The 24,943-nt window shown below is 47.3% G+C and overlaps 1 protein-coding gene across 1 annotated transcript in view; it reads right to left on the bottom strand.

The window, feature by feature from the left end:
• GALNT17 (polypeptide N-acetylgalactosaminyltransferase 17) overlaps positions 1-24,943 on the bottom strand; it is a 428,470-nt gene that overhangs the window by 82,985 nt on the left and 320,542 nt on the right. The window contains exon 6 of the mRNA XM_086376802.1: positions 4,157-4,274. Coding sequence (XP_086232928.1) covers positions 4,157-4,274 — 118 coding nt within the window. The remainder of the gene's footprint in view (positions 1-4,156; positions 4,275-24,943) is intronic.

Genomic DNA, 24,943 nt, shown 5'->3' with positions numbered 1-24,943 from the left:
CAGTTGTGTCTGACTCTCTGCAACCTCATGGACTGTAGCCCGCCAGGCTCCTCTGTCCATGGAATTCTCCAGGTAAGAATACTGGAGTGGGTAGCCATTCCCTTCCAAGGGGTCGTTCACCATGACATGAGTCTGAATCCTTCACCCGGGACTGCTGTGGAGCCTCCTGCAAAAGCTGCACCAAGAGGAGGGTCCTGGGGGCTGGGCTGGGCCAGGTAAGAAGGTTATCATGCCTGTGTCCCCCTCTCTCACCCACCACCCTCTTGCTGACTTCACCTCCATCATGGGTCGCTGGTCTCAAAAATATTTTCAACAACAATGTGCACACACAGGAATTCTGCCTTTTATTCAGTCCTTGAGATTCCTGACAAGCTAAGACTTTTTCTGATGGCTGGAGGATCTGACCGCATCTTTCTGTTGCCTTCCTTTCAGATTCCGGGAGGCAGGATTCAGCAGTGGCGTGTGTCAGTCGTTCTTTTATATGAGGGTTCAGAATAAGACAGTGCCTTTTCATCCCCGAGAAGACGGATATATTGGAGAAACCTGAAGCCATCTGACACCACTTAAAAGTAATCTATTTGGTCTTTTCTCCTTGAATTTTTTTCCTCTTACCATTTAGACATATTACCATAATATACATTGTTAATAATTGCTGATTAATGTTACTCAGAACACGATGAAACCTTTCAATTTCTGATCTCATTTATTTTCTCAGCCCTAGAAAGCATGTTTTCCCCCATCTCTCCACTGCATTGATTTTGCAGTGGCAAGCTTGCCTTTCATCCAAGCAATAGCCCTGGAGTAAACCCTGTTGTTTCCCCCGCCCCCTACCTCCCCTGAACCACAGCAAGGCTTTCAATTCATCCTATTCTTTAATTACTGAGGATGGAATTAAAAGGTAATGAAAAATGTCAGAGAATAGTTTGATCACTGATGGACCTATTTCTTAGTCAAAGAAATCACAAAGAAAAGGTAAGTGTTCTCAAATTAAAATTCCCCTGCATAGCTAAAGCATATGACTTTATTTCCTGCAGGTTATTATAGGTTAATCTGTATAAATGTATCTGTGTATACTTTATACAATTTTATATATGTATATATGAGTGTATATGTTACATAAAGCTCTGATTTTTCTCAGGCAGCAGGGATGGCTTTCATAATAATGTATTTTTCAAGGGAGGGGGGGCTTGAAGGATGTGGACTCTTTCCTGGGCTCCTTTCTGAGAATAGATAAGTATGTGCCAGGAAGTTGGTTAAGGTGAGGGCTTCCCTGGTGGCTCAAATGGTAAAGATCTACTTGCAATACAGGAGACCCAGGCTCAATCCCTGGGAAGGGAAGATCCCCTAGAGGAGGAAATGGCTACCCACTCCAGTATTCTTGCCTGGAGAATCCCATGGCTGCAGGAGCCTGGTGGGCTACGATCAGTAGGGCTGCCAAGGGTCAGACACAACTGAAGCGATTGAGTAGGAATGCATTGCTTGCATTACCACCTGAGCCACCACCCGGAACACCATCCGTGTAAAGACTGCCTTCCACAAAACCGGTCCCTGGTGCCAAAAAGCTCGGGGACTGTGAGGCTATGGGAAATAAAACCATAAATCATTCCCAAATCTCCAGCGTGGATGCTGGAGGTGCCTCGGATAAGAGACTGGTGATTGCACACGACTGGAGGATGCAGCGCCTCCATCCGACGCCTTCACAAAGAGGTCCGGAGAGCAGCCAGGTGCTGAGAAGACCAGTAGGAGACAAGCCAGGGAGCAGGCTCTGGAACCCATCACTCCAGCCTGTCCCTCGGAGGTGCGGCGCGGGACTCACGGGCGCCCTCAGCTGATGGCCAGGGGCGGTGCTGTACTGGGTGGTGCTGCCGCAGAGAGAAACTGACATGCCCCGCCCCTCCTGCAGGGTTAGGGCAGCCACGCAGGACTATCATCACCGCCACCACCACGGAGCCTGGCAGAGCCTCACACCCAGACCTTTGCGGGGTCCAGGTCGATGCACAGAAAATACTTTTACGCGTGGGGAGACCAACATCTGAGCGCCTTAGCAGTCGGTCCTGATGTTTCCACCTCTGTTTTCCACAGACCACAGCCTGCCGTGGCAATCAAATCTGGGGGTCCCTCCTGTCCCCATAACCCCTCCACCTGTGCCCCTGCCCCTGTGAGGACACTGCTCCATCCATCATCCTGTCTCCCCTCTGCTGGTGTCATCTTACCCTCCACAGGCGTCCTTCTCACATTATTACAGAGACATTCAAATCCCTCTTAATAAGATATTAAAAATTTTTAGAATCAACAATTTACCAAATTATCATAGATTTTAATTTTATAAACATTATATATAAATAAACACATTATAAATAAACATTATATAAATAAAGAAACATAAAAATAGTTTATGATTTTATAAACTATCATAAAATTCTGAAACATTTTAAAAAAGCTTAACCATCTCAATGCAGGGCTTCCTTCAGCTCCTTCCTTTCATAAGGAAGTACCTGGATAAGCTATCATCTTCCATTTAATCAAGGGGCTTGTCTCCACAAAGTCTCACTACTACGCATGCTGGGTCCCTTTAGGTGCCCAGTCATCAATCTAACAGATACCTATTGAGCCATGTGTGAAGCACGGTTCTATGTGCCTGGGATGCAAAGGTGAGCACCATGAAGCTCTGTGCCCCGTAAAGCTTGCAATCTGGCTAGTAAAGTTAGAGAAATACAATATACATAATAAAAAAGTCAATTCCCTGGCATGCTAGAAGCAGATGAGAGCTAAGGAAGGGATGAGAGCGGAATGAGGACATGGGACCAGGGTAGAAACAGAAGTTAGAGGCCAAGTTCAGCATTCTGGGTCCAGATCTTTTCCATCAATTAAATTCCAAATGGATTAAGCGCCGAGTACACTAGTTGTGATCACATATCCATGGGATTTTTCATTGATGGGCTTTCAAAGAAATCCTATGTAAATCCCACTTAGGAAAGAACCCAGCCCAGAACTGAAAATACAGAAGAGTCTGCAGTTTCCAAAAGGGAGTGACTTGAGGGTTCAGGGAAGGTCCCCACCATCCCCTTTGCTCCTGCATCTTGGACGCTCATTACATCATAAGAACACGAAGTCTTTCATTCCATGAAGCGAGGGGGGTGTAAGTGTAGATGAGGGGCTGGCAGGGTATCTTAAAGGTTCTGAGCAATTAGGGATAACGAGTGAAATCTGACATGGAGAACAGGCTTTGATTGTGGGTAGGGATTCCGTGCTGGGTACCTGCCTGGCAGCACAAAAAGGAGATTCCAGCAGCGGAAAAAGGAAGAAATTCAATAAACTTAAACCTTATAATTGTGTCCGAGTCATTTCCAACAAGCTTCCTTCCCAGGTATGCAAAACCTCAGGACAGGGGCCAGTGGGGACCCAGTGACCCTAAATGGGCACCCTCTGGAGGCCCCTCTTTGTGGTACGCAGGAAGATACACCAGTTAAGTGGTGACCAGGTCCTAAAGGATTCCCCTCACCCAAACCTTCACTGAGATCCATTTATCTTAACTCTAACATGAAGAGGTTGGAATGCATCAATATGCCCAACTTTTTTTTTTTTTACAGTGAAATTCATTTTTGAAACAGAATTTTAAACAAAACCCAGCTGAAGCAATGGAGCTGATCTGAATGTGGGGCCAGCAAGAACCCCTTCTGCATCTTCTTCCTCTTCCCCAACAGCCTCCTTAGAAACCTTTCTAAGAAACAGGAGAGTCCCACAAAACAGGATCCTTCTCTCCTCTGGCATCTTATGGTTCTTCTATGTATACGAACTGTCCAAATATGTAGGCTGGAAATTCTAATTTAAGGAGATGATTTAATTTTCAGAAAGATTTAAGGAGAGAATGAAACTGGATGGGCGCAAGAACCATATTCTCTAGCTAAGGTCTAGATTGGATCACCCAGGCATGGCCAAATTGTTCAACTTCTTGAAGTGGGTAAAGCCCAGGTTTCTTCTGTCTGGGGAGGGGGTGGGGTACCAATCCTGCTGGAACATCTTTAGGAACAGAAGTGGGGTGAGCCATTCTGTAATTCACCCAGCTAAGGAAGCTTTAAACACACATCAAAAATGACCAGGTAGTACTGCTCACAAACATGAATAGACCAAGAAGAAAGGACACCATGTCACAGACCTTGATTCCAAGTTCGATATTTTCTCCTCCATACACATCCATCCCAGGGTCCAGAAGACCGATTTCACCAAAGAACTTCCTGTTGACCACAAACGAGCAGCCGATCATGGCTGGTGTCCTGCAGGAGAGAGAGAGAGAAGCGATAGTCACATGATACATAGAAAATGGAATATTACTCTGCCATGAGAAAAGGAAATCCTTTTCTCCAATTTGCCACAACACTTCTGGACCTTGAGGGCATTATGCTGAGTGGAATAAGTCAGACAAATACTGTAGATCTTGCTTATATGTGGAATCTAAAAAAGTCAAACTCATAGAATCTACTCAGAGAGTGGACTGGTGGTTACCAGGGGCTGGAGGCAAGGTGGAGGAATTGGGGGATACTGGTCAAAGGGTCTACACTTGCAGTGAGAAGATAAACAAGTTCCAGGACTCTCATGCACAGCATTGTAATTATTATTAAGAATATTGTACTATATACTCAAAGTTGCTAAGAGTAGATATTAAGTATTCTCACCATAAAAAAAAAAAAAAGAAATGATAAGTACGTGACCTGTTAGAGAGGTGGACCATAAAGAAGGCCCTGTTAGAGAGCTGCACCATAAAGATGGCTGAGCACCGAAGAATTGATGTTTTTGAATTGTGGTTCTAGAGAAGACTCTTGAGACTCCCTTGGATGGCAAGAAGATCAAGCTAGTTAATCTTAAAGGAAATCATATTCATTGGAATATTCATTGGAAGGACTGACGCTGAAGCTGAAGCTCCAATACTTTGGCCACTTGATGTGAAAAGCCAATTCATTGGAAAAGACCCTGATGCTGGGCAAGACTGAGGGCAAGAGGAGAAGGAGGCAGTAGAGGATGAATGGTTAGATAGCAGCACTGATTCAATGGACATGAGTTTGAGCAAACTCTGGGAGATAGTAAAGGACAGGGAAGCCTGGCGTGCTGCAGACCACAGGGTCACAAAGAGTTGGACGTGACTTAGCAACTGAACAGAGGCATTAGCTAATGCTATGGTGGTTACCTTGTTGCAGTATAGAGATCAAAACAACATGTTATATACTTTAAACCTGCACTATGTTATCTAATTGTATCTCACCTGAAGAAGGAGAAGGAGGGTGAGGAAGAGTAGGGGGAGGAGGGGGAAAGGAAGAGGGACAGGAAAAGGAGGGTGAGGAGTGGGAAGAGGAAGTAGAAACAGAAGCAGCCTCCTTTAAGGCATTTTACTGGTGCTGTAGGGGATAGAGAAACATCCTGCATTCAAGCAACTAGGTTATTATTATTACTATTATTATGGCTGCCATTTATTGAGTGATTACTGTCTCCAGCATGAGCGCAAAGCACATTTCACACACTGTCTCATTTAAAAACCCCCAGGTTGTGTGAAAGAGGAAAGACCTCTCCTGCTGAAGCCCGTGGAGAACTAGCGACCCAGCATGAATCACAGAGCAGAGGTCAGGACCATCCGCCTCTCAAAGCCCTTCATTTTAGTCTTTCTGCCTCACTGCACTCCCCAGAAATGGCTTTGTGAAAGAGCCAGCAAAACCCCAGTCTGCCAAAGGCCAGAAATGCTGGTGAGATGCTTTCCTAGGCGATAGAGACGTCTCATATGGGAAGCCCCATGAAAGTCCACTGGGGCTGCTAGGAAGCTGTTAGGTGGGATTCTCCTGAACTGAACTATAGATCTCAACAATAGATCTTTATCTGCTCCTTCAGATCTCGAGCTTGAGTTTAATGTCCAGATTTCTGACACCACGGGATACTTCTTGGTACCCATGTGGTGCAGCAGCAGTGGGGTCAATGGAAATACCAGTGTTGAGAGCTGAAGGGACCAAGTTTGATGAATGCAGATGCTGCCATGGAAAACTGAACTTGTGTGAGGTGAATGGAGCCTCTGGCTCCCAGTTAAGTCTCTGCAGAGCATCGCTGTGAAAAGACATGCAATGAGACCAGTGCAGAGACAGTAGGAGCTCAATAATAGTGCTCCTTCGCCCTCCATGTTTTCCCAGCAATCTCACACCAATCATGCCTATGGACACAGGATATCACCCTCTTTTGGGGCACTAGCTACCCCAGAACAGCAACCACTTCACTGTCAAGCATTCCCTGCAGCTCTTGGCCCCTCTCGGAGAAGCACCTGGCCCCTCTCCTGGAAAAGCATATGAAGTCCAGCCCCTGTCTCAGCTAACTGAACCAGGACTGAGCATGGATCCCAAAAGGGTCAATCAAATTATGCTTTTCTGAAACTTGGAATTGAGACAGTGCCAGGAGTTAGAACTAGAGGGTCTCAGCCACCTGTAGGGCTCAGGCTGCCATTTGGGGGCAGTTCTGGTGGTCCCTGTGCACACGGATGGCTGAGCAGAGGGAGGTAGATGCCCCTCAGAGGGGTGAGACCAGGGAGTGCAGGGCAGCCTGGAGTCCTGGGCTGCCCACCTGCTGACTGGCCTGGCTCCGCACTCTGCCCCTGGGTGATGTGAGAGCCCCTTGTGTCTTTGTGATCTGTCCTCCTTGACTTAAATGGGGTGTGTTTCTGTTCTTTGCAGCTGAATAGCAAAGCTATGACAAACCTAGACAGCGTATTAAAAAGCAGAGACATCACGTTGCTGACAAACAGCTGTCTAGTCAAAGCTATGATTTTTCTAGTAGTCATGTACGGATGTGAGAGATGGACCATAAAGGAAGCTGAGAGTCAAAGAATTGATGCTTTTGAATGGTGGTGCTGGAGAGGATTCTTGAGAGTCCCTTGGAGAGCAAGGAGATCAAACCAGTCAATCCTAAAGGAAATAAATTCTGAATATTCATTACAAGGACTGGTGCTGAAGCTGAAGCTCCAATACAGTGGCCGCCTGATAGGAAGAGCCAACTCACTGGATGCTAGGAAAAATTAAGGGCAGGAAGAGAAGGGAGTGACAGAGGATGAGAGGGTTGGATAGCATCATCGACTCAATGGACATGAATTTGAGCAAACTCTGGGAGATGGTGAAGGGCATCTGGGAGATGGTGAAGCCTGGCGCGCTGCAGCCATTGGGTTGCAGAGTTGGACAAGAGTTTACAACTGAACAATAACAACGATCTCCCCTCCTTGCCACTTCTGATTTGGGGGAGGGTGGATGTTTCATCAGACAGCCAGAAGAGGCAAACTGCAGAGAAGATTCCCTCTGGGAGAGTTACAAGCCAGGGTCACTCAGGTAATGGAGAAATGCCAGTGACAGGCACGCCTGGAGGTGGAAAAAGTGGTCCTGAGAGGACGAGAGACTGAGAGAAGGGGGAATGGGAGGGAGCAGCGGGGTCACCCCAGGTTTCTAGAGAGCCACTGCTGAGCACATCGAGAAATTCTGAGAAGTTAGAATACTCTCCAGCCCTGAAGTGCGACATCTGAAAATTCCCAACATGATCACGCATGCATGGTAAGATCCTTCTCTAAGACACTAGACTTTCTAACCGCCCAAGGACGAGCAGGGCAGTTAGACCCACAGTGCACAGCTGTCAACCAACACTCTTGAACAGGTGGTTCTGGGCACAGCCTCAAGACTGAAAAGAATGTTTCTCTGAGATTGGCCTAGGATCCACCAGCATCACCTGGATGGCTCCTTAGAAAAACGCAGCTTCCCAGGTGCAGCCCAGATCACGGAACCAGACTTACAGAGGCGGGACTCAGGAATTTGTGTTTCTTCCAGCAGATCCATCCTGCGGAGCCAGCTCCCTCTTGAAGCATCAGGTCTCCAAGAGCAGAGAAGTTATTCCTCTGATTTTTTATTGTATTCCCAGGAGTGAGCACCTTGCTGACATTACAGCTAGATGCTGGTGGGGAAGGGCTCCGTGATGTCCCAGGGACGAACTGGCTGACCTGAACTTGAAGCCAAGGACAGCAAGGGAGTGTGTAGTCGCTACGGGGAGAGACAGGGGGATAAACGGAGAAGAAGGAGGGAAGGAGGGGAAGAGGTGGAGGAGGGAGGGGAGGCAGACGGAGGAGAGGAGGCAGAGAGGCAGGAAGGACTCGGGCCCTAGCCTTTCATTGTCGAGGACACAGGATGTGTCTTCCTCCTGGCATCTCTCACATCGCCCTTTAGGAAACACCTCTGCCATCATGCAGCCTGCTCTTTTCACGTGATGGGCTTTACCTGGATGATATTTTATTTTTTGGTTGCGGTGGCAGAGACGGATTCACTGTATGAGTCCCCTTGGGTCCCCCACCTGCTGCTCACAGCTCTGTTCAGTGTATTCATTCAGAATACAGAAGCTCCAGGATTCCCCACAATGGGAAGGAGGGGTCCCCTAGGGCCTCCTCATTAAAACTTGGCCACAGCAGCCACCCAGCTGGGACAAGGCCCCACCAGGAGGCCACAGCCAAGCAGCTCGCTGTCTGCATCCTGGCAGGCCGTCAAAACCCAAAGATGAAGAAGGGCAGGAGGCTGGTCCCCATGCACTGAAGATGCAGAATGAGCGTGTGACCATTATTGGCGTTGGTGGCACGTGGAAAGGTCCCCTAAAGGCCATGGTCAAAAACCTGCCACGGGGGACTTCCCTGATGGTTCAGTGGTTTAAGAACTGCCTTGCCATGCAAGGGTCACAGGTTCGATCTCAAGTCGGGGAACTAAGATTCCACGTGCTTGGGGAGAGAGAAACTAAGCCTGCGTGTTGCAACTACTGAAGCCCATGCACCATGATTGAGAGTCCATGCAGGGCAACGAACGATCTTGCACGACAGTGAAGATCCTGCCTGCTGCAGCTAACACCCGACACAGCAAAATAAATAAGTAAATATTAACAACAACAACTTGCCATAGTGTCAAGAGGGTGCCCGGGTATCAGTTCACATCCTGGTGTCCTAACTGAGACCAAGCTTGACACGGATGGTGCAGAGGAGGGACTGGAAAGAGCCTGGGAGACCAGCCCCTGGGGGGTGGCCTCCCTGCTACGCCAAGACCCCGGTCTTGCAAACAGAAGGGCTTGGAGGCAACCCTGTGATGCTGGAAGCAGGGCAAGGCTCAAGCAGGTGGCTGATGCTTCACTGGTTGATGCGGAGATGAAATAAATCATTACAAGGCATATCCTCACCTCGGCTGGGCCAGTCAGCATTGCTGGCAATCTCAGAGAGGGGTGACTGCTCTGAATTCTGGATTGATGATGGACAGCTGTCATCTTCTCAATGGGAAGCCCCTGCCCGGCCCTACAGGGACCTGCCACACCATCGGCAGGGTGAGCCAGACCCGTCCTTATAACCAGAACCAAGAAGTCGCCGGGGCCCCGCATCCCCTCCGGGGTTTCGTCCCCACCTGCCGAGGAGCACAAGCTACGGTCGATGAGCTCCTGGAACGTGAGCCTACAGCCTCGTTCTTCAAACTCCACTGCAATTACCACCATCAGTGCAAACATTTCAATTAGAAATCATTCAAAAAGGATAATCATATTAAGGGATCTGCCAAAGTCTAATAGCTCCATTACGGAGGAGAAGAGCAGAAATTAAAAATAATTGCTTTTATTGTTGCTGTTCCAAAGAATATATGCAACACACCACAACTGTTCCAGCTGACAGAGAGGTAAGAACGGGAGAGACAGGGAGGCAGACCTAGGAATTTCCACCCAGAGATGCAGAGCTTTGTCACCGTCACTGCTTCCTCTCCTTGTCGGTGACAAAGGGCCCATCTGTGTTCTGGACGTGTCCACCCTCAAACCCCTTCACTGGCTCCCCACCCTCTGCTGAGTGAAGTACACGCTCTTCCTTAGCATCTCCGCCCTCCTCCACATCTTTCCTGCCATCGGCCCTATAGAGTCCATGGCCAGTTACACGGGGCAGTTCATTGTTCAGGAAACGCATCCCATTTGATGCCCGGCCATCCTTCTCCAGAAATGTCCCCCACAAGACCACCTCCGTCTGTCCAAATCCTACCCACACCCTTAAAAACACATTTATCTTTTGTGAAAAAAAAATTATGTTGCAAAATATGAATACATATGTCTTACAGAAAATACGGCTTGACAAAAATAAGAAAACAAACAAACAAAACTCATCTGTGTTCTCTGGCCATAAGCACTCCACTCTCTCACCCAACCCCTGCTGTTCTAGTTCATCTCCTCAAGTTCACCAGATTCATCCCGCCTCCCACTCCCCTGGGACCTGCAGTCCACTGGCCCTGCAACCTTGACAACAGACTCCCTCCTCTTGCGTTCTCCCCGCCCCCCAAGTCCAAAGCCATAGTTGGTTGTTTTAAGAGTGGCCTGGCTTCCCCACTCCCACTTTGCTTTGTTGGCGAAACTGATGCCAATAATCGCATCTCTCTGTTGGCTGACTTCTCCTTAAATTCAGGGCTCTGTGTGTGTCCGACGGGTCCTCAGAGCTGCCCTGCGATCCTGCTCCAGGGCCCGAGTTCCTCCTCCGTCACTCCTAGAAGACTCTGCCCCAGCTTGTTCTCCGTTGGCAAACTTCCAACACCTCTTCCCTTCTTCTCCCTCTCAACCGGCAACCTTGCTTCTTATTTCCTTGAGAAATCAACAAACGAGAATGTCCCCAGCTCTCACATCCACAAACTTCGTGGTGTGGTCGCCCTTGTTGTAACGGAACTGTTTTTGCTCTTAGCTGAGGCCAAGCCCTCCTTCCATCCTCTCTTGCTACTCTCGCTACTCCCATCCTCACTCCTGCAATTCTTTCTCCCCTAAACACGCCTATATTAAATATCTTTCCTTATTTCCACAGAGGCTTCCCTTGTGGCTCAGCTGGTAAGGAATCTGCCTACAACGCGGGAGACCTGGGTTCGATCCCTGGGTTGGGAAGATCCCCTGGAGAAGGGAACGGCTACCCGCTCCAGCGTTCTGGCCTGGAGAATTCCATGGACTCTATAGTCCATGGGGTCGCAAAGAGTCGGACACTGAGTGACTTTCACTTTCAATTTTTAAAAATTCCTTATTTATTTCAGGATGTGCTGGATCTTCGTTGCTATGTAGGCTTTCTCTAGTTGTGGCAAGCAGGGGCTATTCTTTGCGGCAGTGCTCAGGCTCTCATTGCCCTGGCTTCTGTTTTTCGGAACATAGGCTCTAGGTGCATGGGCTTGGCTGCTCCACAGAACGTGGGATCCTCCTGGATCAGGGATTGAATCCGCGTCTCCTGTACCTGCAGGCAGACTGCTCACCAGTGGACCACCAGGGAAGTCTGAGCTCAGAGTCCTTATTGTGGTTTCTTCTGGAAGAATGGGTGAGGCAACGCAAGCAGCTGATCTGGCTTACGACTGGCTGGCTAGAGTATCTGCAGGTTAGGGAGCTATCTCCAGCTGTTTGGTTCCCGGCCCTGGGATGATCAGGGTAGAGGCTGTTGTCTCCTGTAGTGAAAGACCAGGTGGAGGCGGTGGCTGGGAATGTGGGCTCCGGACTGGTTAGTTTGCATGGGGAAGGCATGCTCCCCGCGGGTCTTTTGCACTCTCTTAGAACCGGCTAGTCCTGGGAGGGGCGGTCTCTCCCCAGTTAAGTGCCAAAGCATCAAGAGTTTAGAAAATAAGAAAAGGGGCTTCCGTGGTGGTCAAGAACTGAGCTGGTGCTCTGCAGTCTGTGAGCTGCAACTACTGAGCCCAGGCACCTAGAACTGATGCTCCACAACGAGAGAAGCCATGGTAACGAGGAAGCCTTGCGTCGGAACCAGAGAGTAGCCCCTGCTCGCTGCAGCTGAGAAGGCCCAGTGCAATCAAAACTACACAAATAAACGAAAAAGAAAAAAAAAAAGGCCTCGGCTCACACTGTCTCTTCACTGCTTCTCCTCCTAACTGCCTCAGGTTCTTCCCCAGATGGCACTGCATGGCATGGCAGGCCTCCTCCTCTTGAAAACTGAGAGTGAAAAAACTGTCTTTTTAATGGCAATAATCTCCCACTTTGTTGTCCTCACCATCTCTGAATTTTAAAATCCTGGGTACATTTTAGAATAACACCCACAGTTACCATCTTCCCTCTTGGCTGGCTCATTCCAAGCCCTTCACAGTCTACAATCCCCTTCTCTTTTGACCCACTTTCCTTACAGCTGTCTCTCCTTGTTTTCTGCTCCCCTTTACAGCAAAGCCCCCTTTCAGAGCTGTCTACACCTGATGCCTTCAATTTTCTCTCCTGTTCTCTCCTGAGCCACTCAAGCAGGCTCTCATCCTCACCACTCTGATGCAAGTGCATCTGTCAAAGTCAGAGATGACTCATCTGAAATTGAATGGCCAGTTCTCAGTCCTCATCACGTGTGAGCTCCTAGCTGCATCTGACACACCAGGTCATCCTCTTTCCTTGGAAGCAGGCTCTCCACACCTGGATGTCTTCCTAGATGCCCCTTCCGATCTTCCTCCTTGACTCTTTCTTTTCTCTCTGAGGTTCAGAGGAGGAGGACTCCAGGGCAGAGTCCTTGGTTCTCCCTTGTTCTCCATCTACACTCACTCTTTGATGATAATGTTTGCTTTCTTGGCTTTCAACAGCATTTATATTCCAATAGTTTCCAAATATACACTCCTGTCTGAATCCTTCCTCTGCACTCCAGCCTGGGTACATCCAATTGCCTGCTCAGTGTCTCATTATGTCTAGGAGATCCCTCAGACGTGGCTAGAAAGGAATCGTTAACCTCCCCTCCACTCAAGCCCATCCCACCTATCTTTCCTATTTAGGCAACACTGACTCCATTCTTCCAAGTGCTGGGGTAAAAACCTTGGTGTTGGCCTTGGCGCCAACTGGTCAGAAGTCCTCATGGCTCTACCTTCCAAATAAATCTTGGATCTGATGATCTCCCACCGTCTTCAGTGCCACCATGTCAACTGAGCCACCATCATTCCATTGCCTGGATTACCGCCATGGCTCCTAATTGGCTTCCACTCTGCTCTCATGCAATCAACTCTCAAGGCTCTACGGACACATAAGTCAGCTCAGCCTATGCATTTGCTGGAAACCTTCCAATGATTCCCCATTTCCTTCAGAGTAAAAGCTAGGGTCTCACAACATATTCTCAGGCTCCATCTAGACAGTCTGAGTTTCTCAGCTTCTCCTTGCCCTCTTCACTCCAGTCACACCCCCAGGAATACACTCAGAATAACTAAAAGCAGAGATTCCAACAACCACTATACACGTGTGTTTAGCATTCTGCCAGTAGCCAAAAAGTTGAAACAACCCAAATGTCCACCAATGGATGGATGGATACACAAAATGTTTGTGGTCCACCCATACAATGGATAACAGCTCTGAGACAGGCTATAACATGGATGAACCTTGAAAACATTATGCTAAGTAATAGAAGAAAGAAGGTCACATATGATTTCACTGTATGAAATGTCCAGAACAGGCATATTTATAGAAATAGAAGGCAGATTGGTGGTTGCCAAGGGCAAGGGGGAGGGGATAGCAGGGAGTGACCACTGAAAGGATGCAGGCTTCCCATTTGGGAAGATGAGACTGTTCTGCAAGTACACAGTGGTGATGGTTGCAAAATATTCTGAATGTACTTAATGTCACAGAATTGTCTACACTAAAGATGATAAATTGTGTAAGTATTTTACCGCAGTAAAAAAATGTGGAGCTGGTGATAATAACCCTTAAGCTTCCTTTGATTCCCATTATAAATGGGAACATAAATTTTCCTATTGCCATGAGAAAGCAGGAGACTGGAGGGGTGGATCTACCTCCATCCTGACCTTCTATTCACGGAGACAGATTTTCTAGCACTCTGGAAATAAGGTCCCAAGATACTCCCAGTTTTAACCCAAACACCGTATTTTTAATCTGGGATCAAGGGCACAGCACCAAGATGCTCACCCGAGGACGGGCAGGGACACAGGTCCTAGGGCGCAAGGAAAGCACATCAATCTAAATGTCCTGCTGGGCAGTCATCCAACCGTCTGTGACTCAGTCTCTTTACCAGTAAATTGGGCATAAGACTTTGCCCTGAAGACCTAAAAGCACCGTGGTAAGAATCTGATGAGATGAAAACAGATGGTCTCCATGCAGCATGATGTACTCAACACATGTGAAGTGTTATCAAAAACTTTAAAGAAAGGACTTCCCTGGTGGTGCAGTGACTAAGACTCCATGCTCCCAATGCAGGGGACCCAGGTTCGATCCCTGGTCAGGGAACTAGATCCCACATGCTGCAATGAAGACAAAAGATCCCGTATGCTGCCAAATAAATAAATATTACAAAAAAAGAACTTAAAGTGAAGCAGAAGGATAAAGGAGGGAGAGAGTGGACAAAGAGGGAGGAACTGGTGAGGGGGTATCCTGGCAAACAGTGTCACTCCAGGAAATATTTTGGGTCTAGAATGAGATGGACAGTGAAGGAAGGCTGAGTTCTAGGAGGAAAGAGAAATAAGAAAGTCTAGTATACCGTGTGGTATAAAGGTGTGAAGTCTGAGGTCAGTGTCAGGGGTGGGTTGTAAGAACACCCCAAGGAAGACAGGGGAGTAGTCACAGTGGCCCGTCCAGCCTGCCCCACAGATGGCCCAGCCCATCCTGAGGTCACCTCCTCTCGGCCCTGAGGTAAGAGTCTGTGTCTCTGACTGTGTTGTCTGTGAGAGATGCCCCCTCCCCGATGCTCCTGGCACCTCTTCAACTCAACACCTTATCCTCGCTGACCAGAAAGGATCTGAATAGAGGCCAAGTGTGCCTGCTCGTCCCTGCAATTTGTTCATCTGGCCAACCAGCACTGCCAGGCAATGGAGGATGCCTTTGTTAGACTAAGTGCTGAGCACTTGTGGAGACCAAAAAAACAGCAGGAGGTTATCCTAATGGGGAAGCAACACAAACACTATTTCCTGTTGTTCCTTAGTAAAACTGGTTTCTGGTTGAAGTTATGGAGTTATAGCTCTATATCTTTATGTCTATATCTATAAGCCTCCCTGGTGGCTCAGATGGTAAAGAATCTGCCTGTGATGCAGGAGACCCAGCTCAATTTCTGGGTCAGGAAGATCCCCTAGAGAAGGGAATGGCAACCCACTCCATATATTCTTGCCTGGAGAATCCCATGGGCAGAGAAGCCTACCTATACCTATGTGCTAGTTGCTCAGTCATGTTCGACTCTTTGCAACTCCATGGACTAGGGCTTGCCAGGCTCCTCTGTCTAAGGATTTCCTAGGCCAGAATACTGGAGTGGGTTTCCATTTCCTTCTCCAGGCGATCTTCACAACCAGGGATTGAGCCTGGGTCTCCCTCATCACAGGCAGATTCTTTACCATCTGATCCACCAGGGAAGCCCAACCTAAACCTATGCATATGTGCTAAGTCATTTCAGTTGTGCCCAACTCTTTGCAACCCTGAGGACTGTAGCCCACCAGGCTCCTCTGTCCATGGGATTTTTCAGGCGAGAATACTGGAGTGGGTTGCCGTGCCCTCCTCCAGCAAATCTTCCCAACCCACAGATCAAACCTATGTCTCTTACATCTCCTGCATTGGCAGGCAGGTTCTTTATCACTAGCACCACTTGGAAAGCCCATCTATACCTAACCTCAGGCTCAAACAGCTGCCATTTCCCTTGGTCTCAGCTCTGCTTCAGTGAATACTCAGGCCTGTTAGCTGAGCATCTTCTAACGCCAAGGCCCCATTTGTAGAAACACAGACAACTCAACGCCATCCCTGGGGTTGTCTTTGTATGAATTTCTGCCAAATCGTCTTCTCAGGGTCCAACCAGCACTGGGTATTTTAGGGGTTTCATCACTTTTCTGGCAATAACTGGCTTGGTTAATCAAAATGCACTTATTTCAGTGCATTTTGTTACAGCATCACACATCATGAGTTCTCTTATACCATTTTCTAATAAACACAAGTTCCTGACGTGAATGTCACCCTCCTCAGTCACCCTCTGGCAGAGACACTGGTATCTAAAGTGACCAAAAGACAGGGCAGGGGTGAGAGGGGAGAACCCGGTAGGGACCTCAGCACCCAGACCAACAGTGCCCTGAACTGAGCGAGCAGATGTGTCTGGTGCTGCAGGAAGACAACATATAACTGCTTCTAATCCTCAAAGTAGCTCTTTTGTTGTTGCTTAGTCACTAAGTCGTGTCCGACTCTTTGCAACTCCGTAGACTGCAGCATGCCAGGCCTCCCTGTTCCTCACCATCTCCTGGAGTTCTCCCAAGTCCATGTCCATTGAGTCAGCGATGCCATCCAACCATCTCATCCTCTGCTGCCCACTTCTCCTCCTGTTCTCAACCTTTTCCAATATCAGAGTCTTTTCCAATGAGTCGGCTCTTCACATCAGGCGGCCAAAGTACTGGAGCTTCAGCTTCAGCATCAGTCCTTCCAATGAATATTCAGGGTTGATTTCCTTTAGGACTGACTGGTTTGATCTCCTTGCCGTCCAAGGGACTCTCAAGAGTCTTCTCCAGCACCACAATTAGAAAGCATCCATTCTTGAGCACTCAGCCTTCTTCATGGTCCACCTCTCACATCCGTATACAACTACTGGAAAAACCATCGCTTTGACAAGACAGACCTTTGTCGGCAAAATGATGTCTTTGCTTTTTAACACACTGTCTAGGTTTGTCATACCCTTCCTTCCAAGAAGCAAGTGTCTTTTATTCATGACTGCAGTCGCCATCCACAGTGATTTTGGTAGCTCTACTTGGTATATTATTAGCCCCATTTTCCAGCTGAAGAAACCGAGGCTAAAGGTTAAGGGAAAACTGTCCAAGGGTAGACACATGCAAATAAGTATGGAGTTAGAAGCGATCTGGTGATGTCTGATCCCACACCGTCCTACGGATCCCGCTGCTTCCCAGACAAGATCAGTGAAACCTGGCAGCAGCTCAGAGCTCTTGCACTGGGTCAAATAAAGTGGTCCCGCTTTGAAGATTTCTGGGAACTTGCAGCTGCTGAACAGTAAAAATACAATTTGGGGGAAGGAGCTGGCTGGCTCGCACAGAATTCTCAACTGGCACAGTACAGTAATTTAATACTCAGAGTTCCATTTGCTTCTGCTCTACATATAAATACCAAAAGGGTAAGTACCGCTGCCTTTTTAAAAAATCAAATGCTGGATCCGGCACACACATTTCGCACCAGAAAATGGGACCCAAAGGCCAGAGCTTTGCCTGTTAAATGGAGGGAGCACGTTCCCTTTTGTGGCTCAAAAGATAATTCACGCTGAAACAACAACTTCCTCCAGACTGGGAAGTGGACTGCCTGGGTATTAAGAGCCTTTTCTGGTGGAGGTTAAAGGCAGTGCTCATCTCTCTGCAGTGTGATTTTTCACAGATGCAGAAAACGCCAGTGGGGATTGAAGTTGTCAGTCCCAAATGCTTTTCCTTGGCTCGCTGATTTGCCTGGGCTGGATTTATTAAAATGGAGACCCTAGCAAAACTCTGCAGTAAGATATTTCTTATGAGTAATTTTCTCAGCATAACACTTGTGTTCTTTGCTAATCATAGTTTGTTTAGGCTTTGAGAAACCAATTTGCAAAGAATTCATTGAAAGTGATTTTTGGTAAAAGCATCAAGTTTCTGAAGAAGTGGTAAGATATTAAATAATTATCAGCCATCAATGTATAATATGGCATACACACACATACACGCATACACACACACACACACACACACACACACGCTATCTTGTGAGATGAAACATAGATTGGGTTACTGTTTGGGGAAAAGAAAAAGAAGAAAAGTCCAGAACAAGATTATGACTGTTTTTGTTCAGCCAGAGCGCTAAGAACATTTTCCACAGACGAACATCTATAATCCATTTGAAGATGATGAATCTCAGTGAGGCAAAACATTACCCCTCCCCCAGCAAAAAATTCCAGTTTCCTCCTTAGCAGACCCAGACTCCAAAACATTGAACTCATTATTATAATATTTTGAATTCCACCAGTAAAATATTGGTAGAAGTTGATTTTCCTTTTGTTTAGAAGTACGTATCCACAATAGCTTTGATTTAGCTTCTCTTGGTTCCTAAAGCCTAAAAATACCGACTATCTTGCCCTGTACAGAAAAATTTTTGCTGAATTCTGTTCTAGAACAGGAGCTGTAGAGGGGAGTGCAGATGCCCATGTTGAGCAACTTGGTACCTACCTGGCGACTGGCAGAAGGTAACTTGGAAAAGGACAGATAAGGGGCTCAGGGGAGAGAATGATGTGGAAGATGGACGGGGGATAACAGCCTTGCTCTAGCTCCCAGAGCTGATGTAAGAACACATTTGATAAATGCTTTGGGCCATACACTCGAAAATGGCATCAGGCTAGCGACACGTGTTTTGTTCTATAAAAGAAAGTGAAGGACTAGCAGAATATGCCACCCCAAAATACGTCTCTTGGGCACAGGATTATCTTGAGCTGGTTATTTTTTAAGAAACAGCAGACTTAGAAGCTCAGAAAAACCTAGAAGTTATTCTTTTGAAAGAGAAATTTATATTCAGAAAAGAAATCTCCATTTGTAAGGATAGCTCTCTCTGAACACCAAGAACAGAAGGATGACCCTAAATCTTTAGACACTCTCCTTAGTGACACTGATGCTAGCTTTACTCTATATCACAAACCTCACCCTTGTTTACTGCGCTTTTCTTGGTCACCTCCCATTAACAGGCCTTCCCTCCCTCCGTAACATCTTCTTTTGTCTTTAGCTGGAGATGGTATTTAAGGTGGTGGCCTGGGCCATTTCGGGAATTACTCGGTTTTCTTGGGTATCTCCCATGTATACAGGAAGCATACCGGGTATTAAACAGAATTATGCTTTTCTCCTATTAATCTTTTTTATTACAGGATGGGTGGTTCTCAGGCAAGAACCTAGAAGGGTAGAGGGAAAATGATTTTTCCTCCGGTACAAACAGAAGAGTGCTGATACTTGTGCATGCTGGAGAATTTTCTTGAGAAGGTTTTAGAGTAGCCTATGTAAATGCAGGCACTACGGGATAAGAAAATTAAAACATAAGTAAATGGGAACAAGAGGACAAACGGAAAAGGAGCAGGATAAGATGACACCTTAGGGGTGAGCTTAGTGCACAAAATCATTGCTTACTAAGGGAGACCACAAAGTCAGCTCTGTGTCACTGCAGACAGAAGCACTGGCAAGATCTGCAGTGTTTAAAAGATAGTTTTAAAGAGAAATACAGGTGCTTGGCCGGGCTACCCAGCTGGTGCTAGTGGTAAAGACCCTGCCTAACAACGCAGGAGACATAAGAAGTGTGGGTTCAATCCTTGGGTCGGGAAGATCACCTGGAGGAAGGCATAGCAACCCACGTCAGTATTCTTGCCTGGAGAATCCCCATGGACAAAGAAGCCTGGCATAGAGCCACGGGGTTGCATAGAGTCAGATACAACTGAAGCAGCTTAGCTTGAAGCAGCTTAGCACACATGCACACTACTTGGCCAGGAAGACTCAAGAGAAATTTCTCTACTAAATAACTTGATAAGCAATTTCCTCACAACACCACTTCAGTAATACAAGCTCCACAAATATACCTCTTAAAGGACTTCTTAGCAGCGGTTCATAGCATTCGAAAGTGTTAGTTGCTCAGTCATGGCTGACTCTTTGTGACCCCATGGACTGTAGCTCACCAGGCTCCTCTGTCCATGGAATTCTCCAGGCAAGAATACTGGAGTGGGCAGCCATTCCCTTCTCCAGGGGATCTTTCTAACCCAGGGATTGAACCTCAGTCTCCTGGATTGCAGGCAGATTCTATACCGTCTGAGCCACCAGGGAAACCCTCGTAGCATTTACCCAAGTATAATAGGATGAGACCAACTGTTTCCAAGGCCAAAATGAGGTCAGCGTAAGAACACAGCTTTCTGACAGCCTTGCTTATTTAAAGGCTAAATTAGTAGTAAAAACAGTTACCAAAAAATAGTCAAGTAGAATAATAATATATTATGAACTACGTGAGAGGACTTTTTTATTCCAGATTTGCCGTTTCATCCAGAGGCAGTCGTAGTGAGACAGGAGATATCTGGACCTCAGGCCGATCAGCCGGAGGTCATTTCCTGTGGACAGATACTCCAAAATAGCAGGAAGGAGGAGAAGCTGAGCCCTGCCTACATAAAAGACAGAGGCCACATATTTCTCATTCTCAAGGTCAAGGAGACCTTCCCAACTACACAGGCACAGAAAGGTTCCTTGAAGGTCAGAAAGGGAGGGGGCACCACCCTATCAACCTACTCATAGACCTCTTTGCTGGAATCCATCTTGGCTGAGATGTGCGTACACACATGGGAAGATCTTGAGATAAACCCAATACGGACTCAGAAGCAGGCAAAGCAAGATGACTGGCCAAGGGAAACTTGGATGAAATGCCTCATACAAGTGATTAAAATCACCATGGGCGTGATTCTCTCTGAGTCTGTCTGTCTACACGTACTCTTTTTTCTTCCTAATAAACACTTTGTATGTTTTATTACTTTCCATTTTTATTGGGAATTCATTTCTACACAGCTGATGGCCTGGGGCCCTGCCACTGGCCACTGGTCCCTTGTGGTCTGAAAAGTGAAAATCACTCAGTCGTGTCTGACTCTTTGTGACTCCATGAACTATACAGTCCATGGAATTTTCCAGGTCAGAATACTGGAGTGAGTAGCCTTTCCCTTCTCCAGGGGATCTTCCCAACCCAGGGATCAAACCCAGGTCTCCTACATTGCAGGTGAATTCTTTACCATCTGAGCCACAAGTGAAGCCCAAGAATACTGGAGTGGGTAACCTATCCCTTCTCCAGCAGGTCGTTCCGACCCAGGAATTGAACTGGGGTCTCTTGCATCGCAGGCAGATTCTTTACCAGCTGAGCTACCAGGGAGCCCAGGATTCAGTACTCTCACTGCCATGACCTGGCCTCAGTCTCTGGAGGGAAATCAAAATCCTGCTTCAAGCCGCTGCAGGCTGAGGCCACCTGAGATCAGCAGCTTTGAGACAGGAGTGGGATGCTTTAAGATTAGGATGAAAAGAAGTAGAAAATGTTCATTTTCCACGTGCTGATAAAACCGACCCTTGAAGCTAACTTTTGAAACAGTCTCGAAGCCAGGATTTCAAGAGCATGAACCATACACTCTAGAAAGTATTTTCTAAACTTGGAGCATCCCTTGAAAATACTGAGGAGGGCTAACAGGCCAGAGGATGGAGGAGGTAACAGGGTCACGGATCTCGACGCTTGCTCACCTTAGGCTCACCTGGGGAGCTTTGAAAAATGACCTGTGCTCGGGCTCTCTTCCAGGTCCTCTGATTCAATTGTTCTACCTCCACCTTTGAGGCCAAAGTGCAACGAGGGTTGAGAACCATGGCAGATGGGATGTTTGCAATCCCAAAAAGAGGCTAGTTTTTCCTGGGTTGAAGGCTGAAGGAAGAGTGGAGAAAAGACCAGACCTGAGGGAAGACCTCTTGGGGTCCTACTGCTCAGGTTGGAAGTCAGGGTGGGGAGGGAAAGGCTGCAAATAGACTTGAGGCCAGGAAGGCAGCAGAGATGGTGCTCTGCTTGCTGACTAGCACCCTGGGGGGAGGGAGAAGGTCTTGCAGGATGCCTAGAGTGGGGCAGACATGATGGAGAGCTATTTAGGCAGAAAGAAGACCTACAATAGCGTTCCCAGCGCTCAGAGGCAGCTCCTGGTGTCACAGGGAATCCTGATGTTCCTGCATTCCCCAGGGAAAGGGTGGTTAAACAGTGAGCAGGCTGGGTCATGAAGAGGCAAGAAACTAGACGATGGATATGGGTGGATATGGGGACCAGGACCAAGAACATCAGCAGTGAATACAGAATCTGAAGATGGGGTTGCATAAGTCAGCAGGGGTCAGAAGGTTTCAGAGGGCAGCCTGGAGCCCAGCACCTCTCCCCATGGCCAGCTCCCCTTGCTCTGACTAGGTGTGTCTGACCCTTTGCGACCCCATGGACTGTGGCCTGCCAGGCTCCTCTGTCCATGGAATTTTCCAGGCAAGAATATTGGAGTGGGTTGCCATTTCCTTCTCCAGGAGATCTTCCCAATGTAGGGATCAAACCCCTGCCTCTTATATCTCCTGTGTTGGCAGGTGGGTTCTTTACCTTAGAGTCACCTAGGGAGGTGTTATTCAAGAGGGAAGCAGAAGAAGGACACCCTGTGAGAAGGAAGCAGGGCCCTTACAAAGTATATAGACTGTTTAATCCTGATTTTACTGAGCAACTGACTTCAAAGAGATGGAGATTAGACTGGAAGAAACTGAGTTACCTTGAAGTGACAAGATTAGTGTCCTTTTCCGTCATCAGTGAAACAGGAGTTTCAAGTTTAAATCCTTTCAAACAGGAGACCAAGTTAAATTCAAATATGAAAAAATAAGTCAATATTTTTACACCTGACTTGCTGCTGCTGCTAAGTCGCTTCAGTCGTGTCTGACTCAGTGCGACCCAATGGACGGCAGCCCACCAGGCTCCCCTGTCCCTGGGATTCTCCAGGCAAGAACACTGGAGTGGGTTGCCATTTCCTTCTCCAATGCATGAAAGTGAAAAGTGAAAGTGAAGTCGCTCAGTCGTGTCCGAGCCTCAGCGACCCCATGGACTGCAGCCTTTCAGGCTCCTCCGTCCATGGGCTTTTCCAGGCAGGAGTACTGGAGTACTGGAGTGGGGTGCCACTGCCCTCTCTGCAACCACAAGTTAAAACCATAGGGCTTTCCTGGTAGCTCAGCACTAAAGAATCCACCTGTCAATGCAGGAGACACGAGTTCGATCTCTGGGTCAGGAAGATCCCCTGGAGAAGGAAATGGCAACTGCTCCAGTATTCTTGCCTTGGAAATCCCATGGACAGAGAAGCCTGGTGGGCTACTGTCCACGGGGTCACAAAAGAGCTGGGCACAACTTAGTGGTTAAGTAACAACAACTCAGAGGTACTGAGAGTACTTAGGAGAATAAATGGACTCTTAAGACATCAGCAGAACACAGAGGAAAAAAGAACAAAGCACTCACATAGGAAAAACAACTTTTCTGGGAAATAATTTGGCTAGATGTTACAGAATTCTCAGAAATGGACATGCAATGGACCTAGAAATTCCATCCTTAGGAATTCACCTTAGAGAGGCATAATGATGTCTGCCTCTGAGAATATCAGATTATGTGATTTGGACAACTCTCTCGCTGAAAACCATGGAAGACACTGGACGAAAAATTTAAATCTTAATAAAGAGGAACAAATGGAAGTTAGCGAGTTGAGATCGGACTGAGAATGGAAGTAAGAGACAGAAATCCAGGAGAGGGTCTGCTTCTGCGTGGAGGTACATGTGTGTGTCCATTGCTCAGTCGTGTCCGACTCTTTGCGAGCCAGGGTCTTCTGTCCATGGAGGCGCATCCTAGTCCAGAAAGGGGGCTGAGAGGCTGAGTCCCCTTTTAAGGTTGCATTTTTGGTCTGAAGATTAGGACTAGGAACACAAACATCAGCAGTGAATACAGAAGTGAGCTACACTCACCCTGTATAGGTCACATCCTAATTATTCTGTTTTTAAGTATGTTGGCATTAATGTACTGAAAGACAGGAGATGGTTAGAGTTCAAATATGCTGTTACTTGAGTTAGGTGAGTATACAGCTGCTCTTCTCTGGACAGACTGCCAAGTTTTCCCTCTATATCTTTTCTTTTGTTCTCCTAACAGGAGAACATGTAATAGGATGAAATTCTTTTCCCACAAATATTCTTCCAGGGTTTTGGCATGGCCCCATCCCTTCCTATGGAGAAGACAATGGCAACCCACTCCAGTACTCTTGCCTGGAAAATCCCATGGATGGAGGAGCCTGGTAGGCTGCAGTCCATGGGGTCACTAAGAGTCAGACACGACTGAGTGACTTCACTTTCACTTTTCACTTTCATGCATTGGAGAGGGAAATGGCAACCCACTCCAGTGTTCTTGCCTGGAGAATCCCAGGGAGGGGGAGCCTGGTGGGCTGCCGTCTATGGGGTCGCACAGAGTCAGACACGACTGAAGCCACTTAGCAGCAGCAGCAGCAGCATCCCTTCCTAAGCCTGCTATATACCCAGCTTGGGTAACAGGAGGACATTTCCAACACAATTCAAGGAAAGAAAAGAAACAGTCTTTAGCATAAGAAGGCACTAAATCTTATACTATAATCAGGTTTATATTATGACCTTTTCTCATGGTCTTACAGATGCTTGACCTAGAAGCTCATGAAGGAAAACTTTGTCCTATCACCTCTTCAACTCCCTTGGGTCTAAAAGCCTCTGGACTACTTTTCTAGATTCTACATATATGAATTAATATGCCCTTTTTTTCCTCTTTCTGAAATAACTTCACTCTGTATGACAGACTCTTGGTCCATCCACATCTCTACAAATGACCCAAATTCATTCCTTTTTATGGCTGAGCAATATTCTATTGTGGGCTTCCCTGGTGGCTCAGGGGTAAAGAACCTGCCTGCCAATGCAGGAGACACAGGTTCGATCTCTGGGTCAGGACGATCCTCTGGAGAAGGAAACAAGCAACCAGTTCAGTGTTCTTGTCTGGGAAATCCCACAGACAGAGGAGCCTGGCAGGCTACATACAGTCCATGGGGTCACAAAGAGTTGGACATTACTTAGCAACTAAACAACAGCAATATTCCATTGTACATATATAGAACATAGGAAAGTGTATAGATGAACCTATTCGCAGGGCAGGAACAGAGATGCAGATGTAGAGGATGGACATGTGGAAATAGTGGGCGGATGGGAGAGTGGGATGAACTGGGAGAGTAGCGTTGACATATATACCCTACAGTGTAAGATAGACAGCTTGTGGGAACCTGCTGTAAAGCACAGGAAGCTCAGCTCAGTGCCCTGTGATGACCTAGAGGGGCGGAATGGATGCGGGAAGGGAGGTTCAAGATGGAGGGGATATTCATTGCACAGCAGAAGCTAGCACAACA

Source organism: Bos grunniens, chromosome 25 (genome assembly GCF_055505025.1).
Source record: "Bos grunniens cultivar Pamir isolate PY7600 chromosome 25, Bosgru_T2T1.0, whole genome shotgun sequence".
In the NCBI taxonomy this organism is placed as follows: domain Eukaryota; kingdom Metazoa; phylum Chordata; class Mammalia; order Artiodactyla; family Bovidae; genus Bos; species Bos grunniens.
Note: the sequence above shows the minus strand (reverse complement) of the source record. Positions and strands in the feature narration are given on the sequence as shown.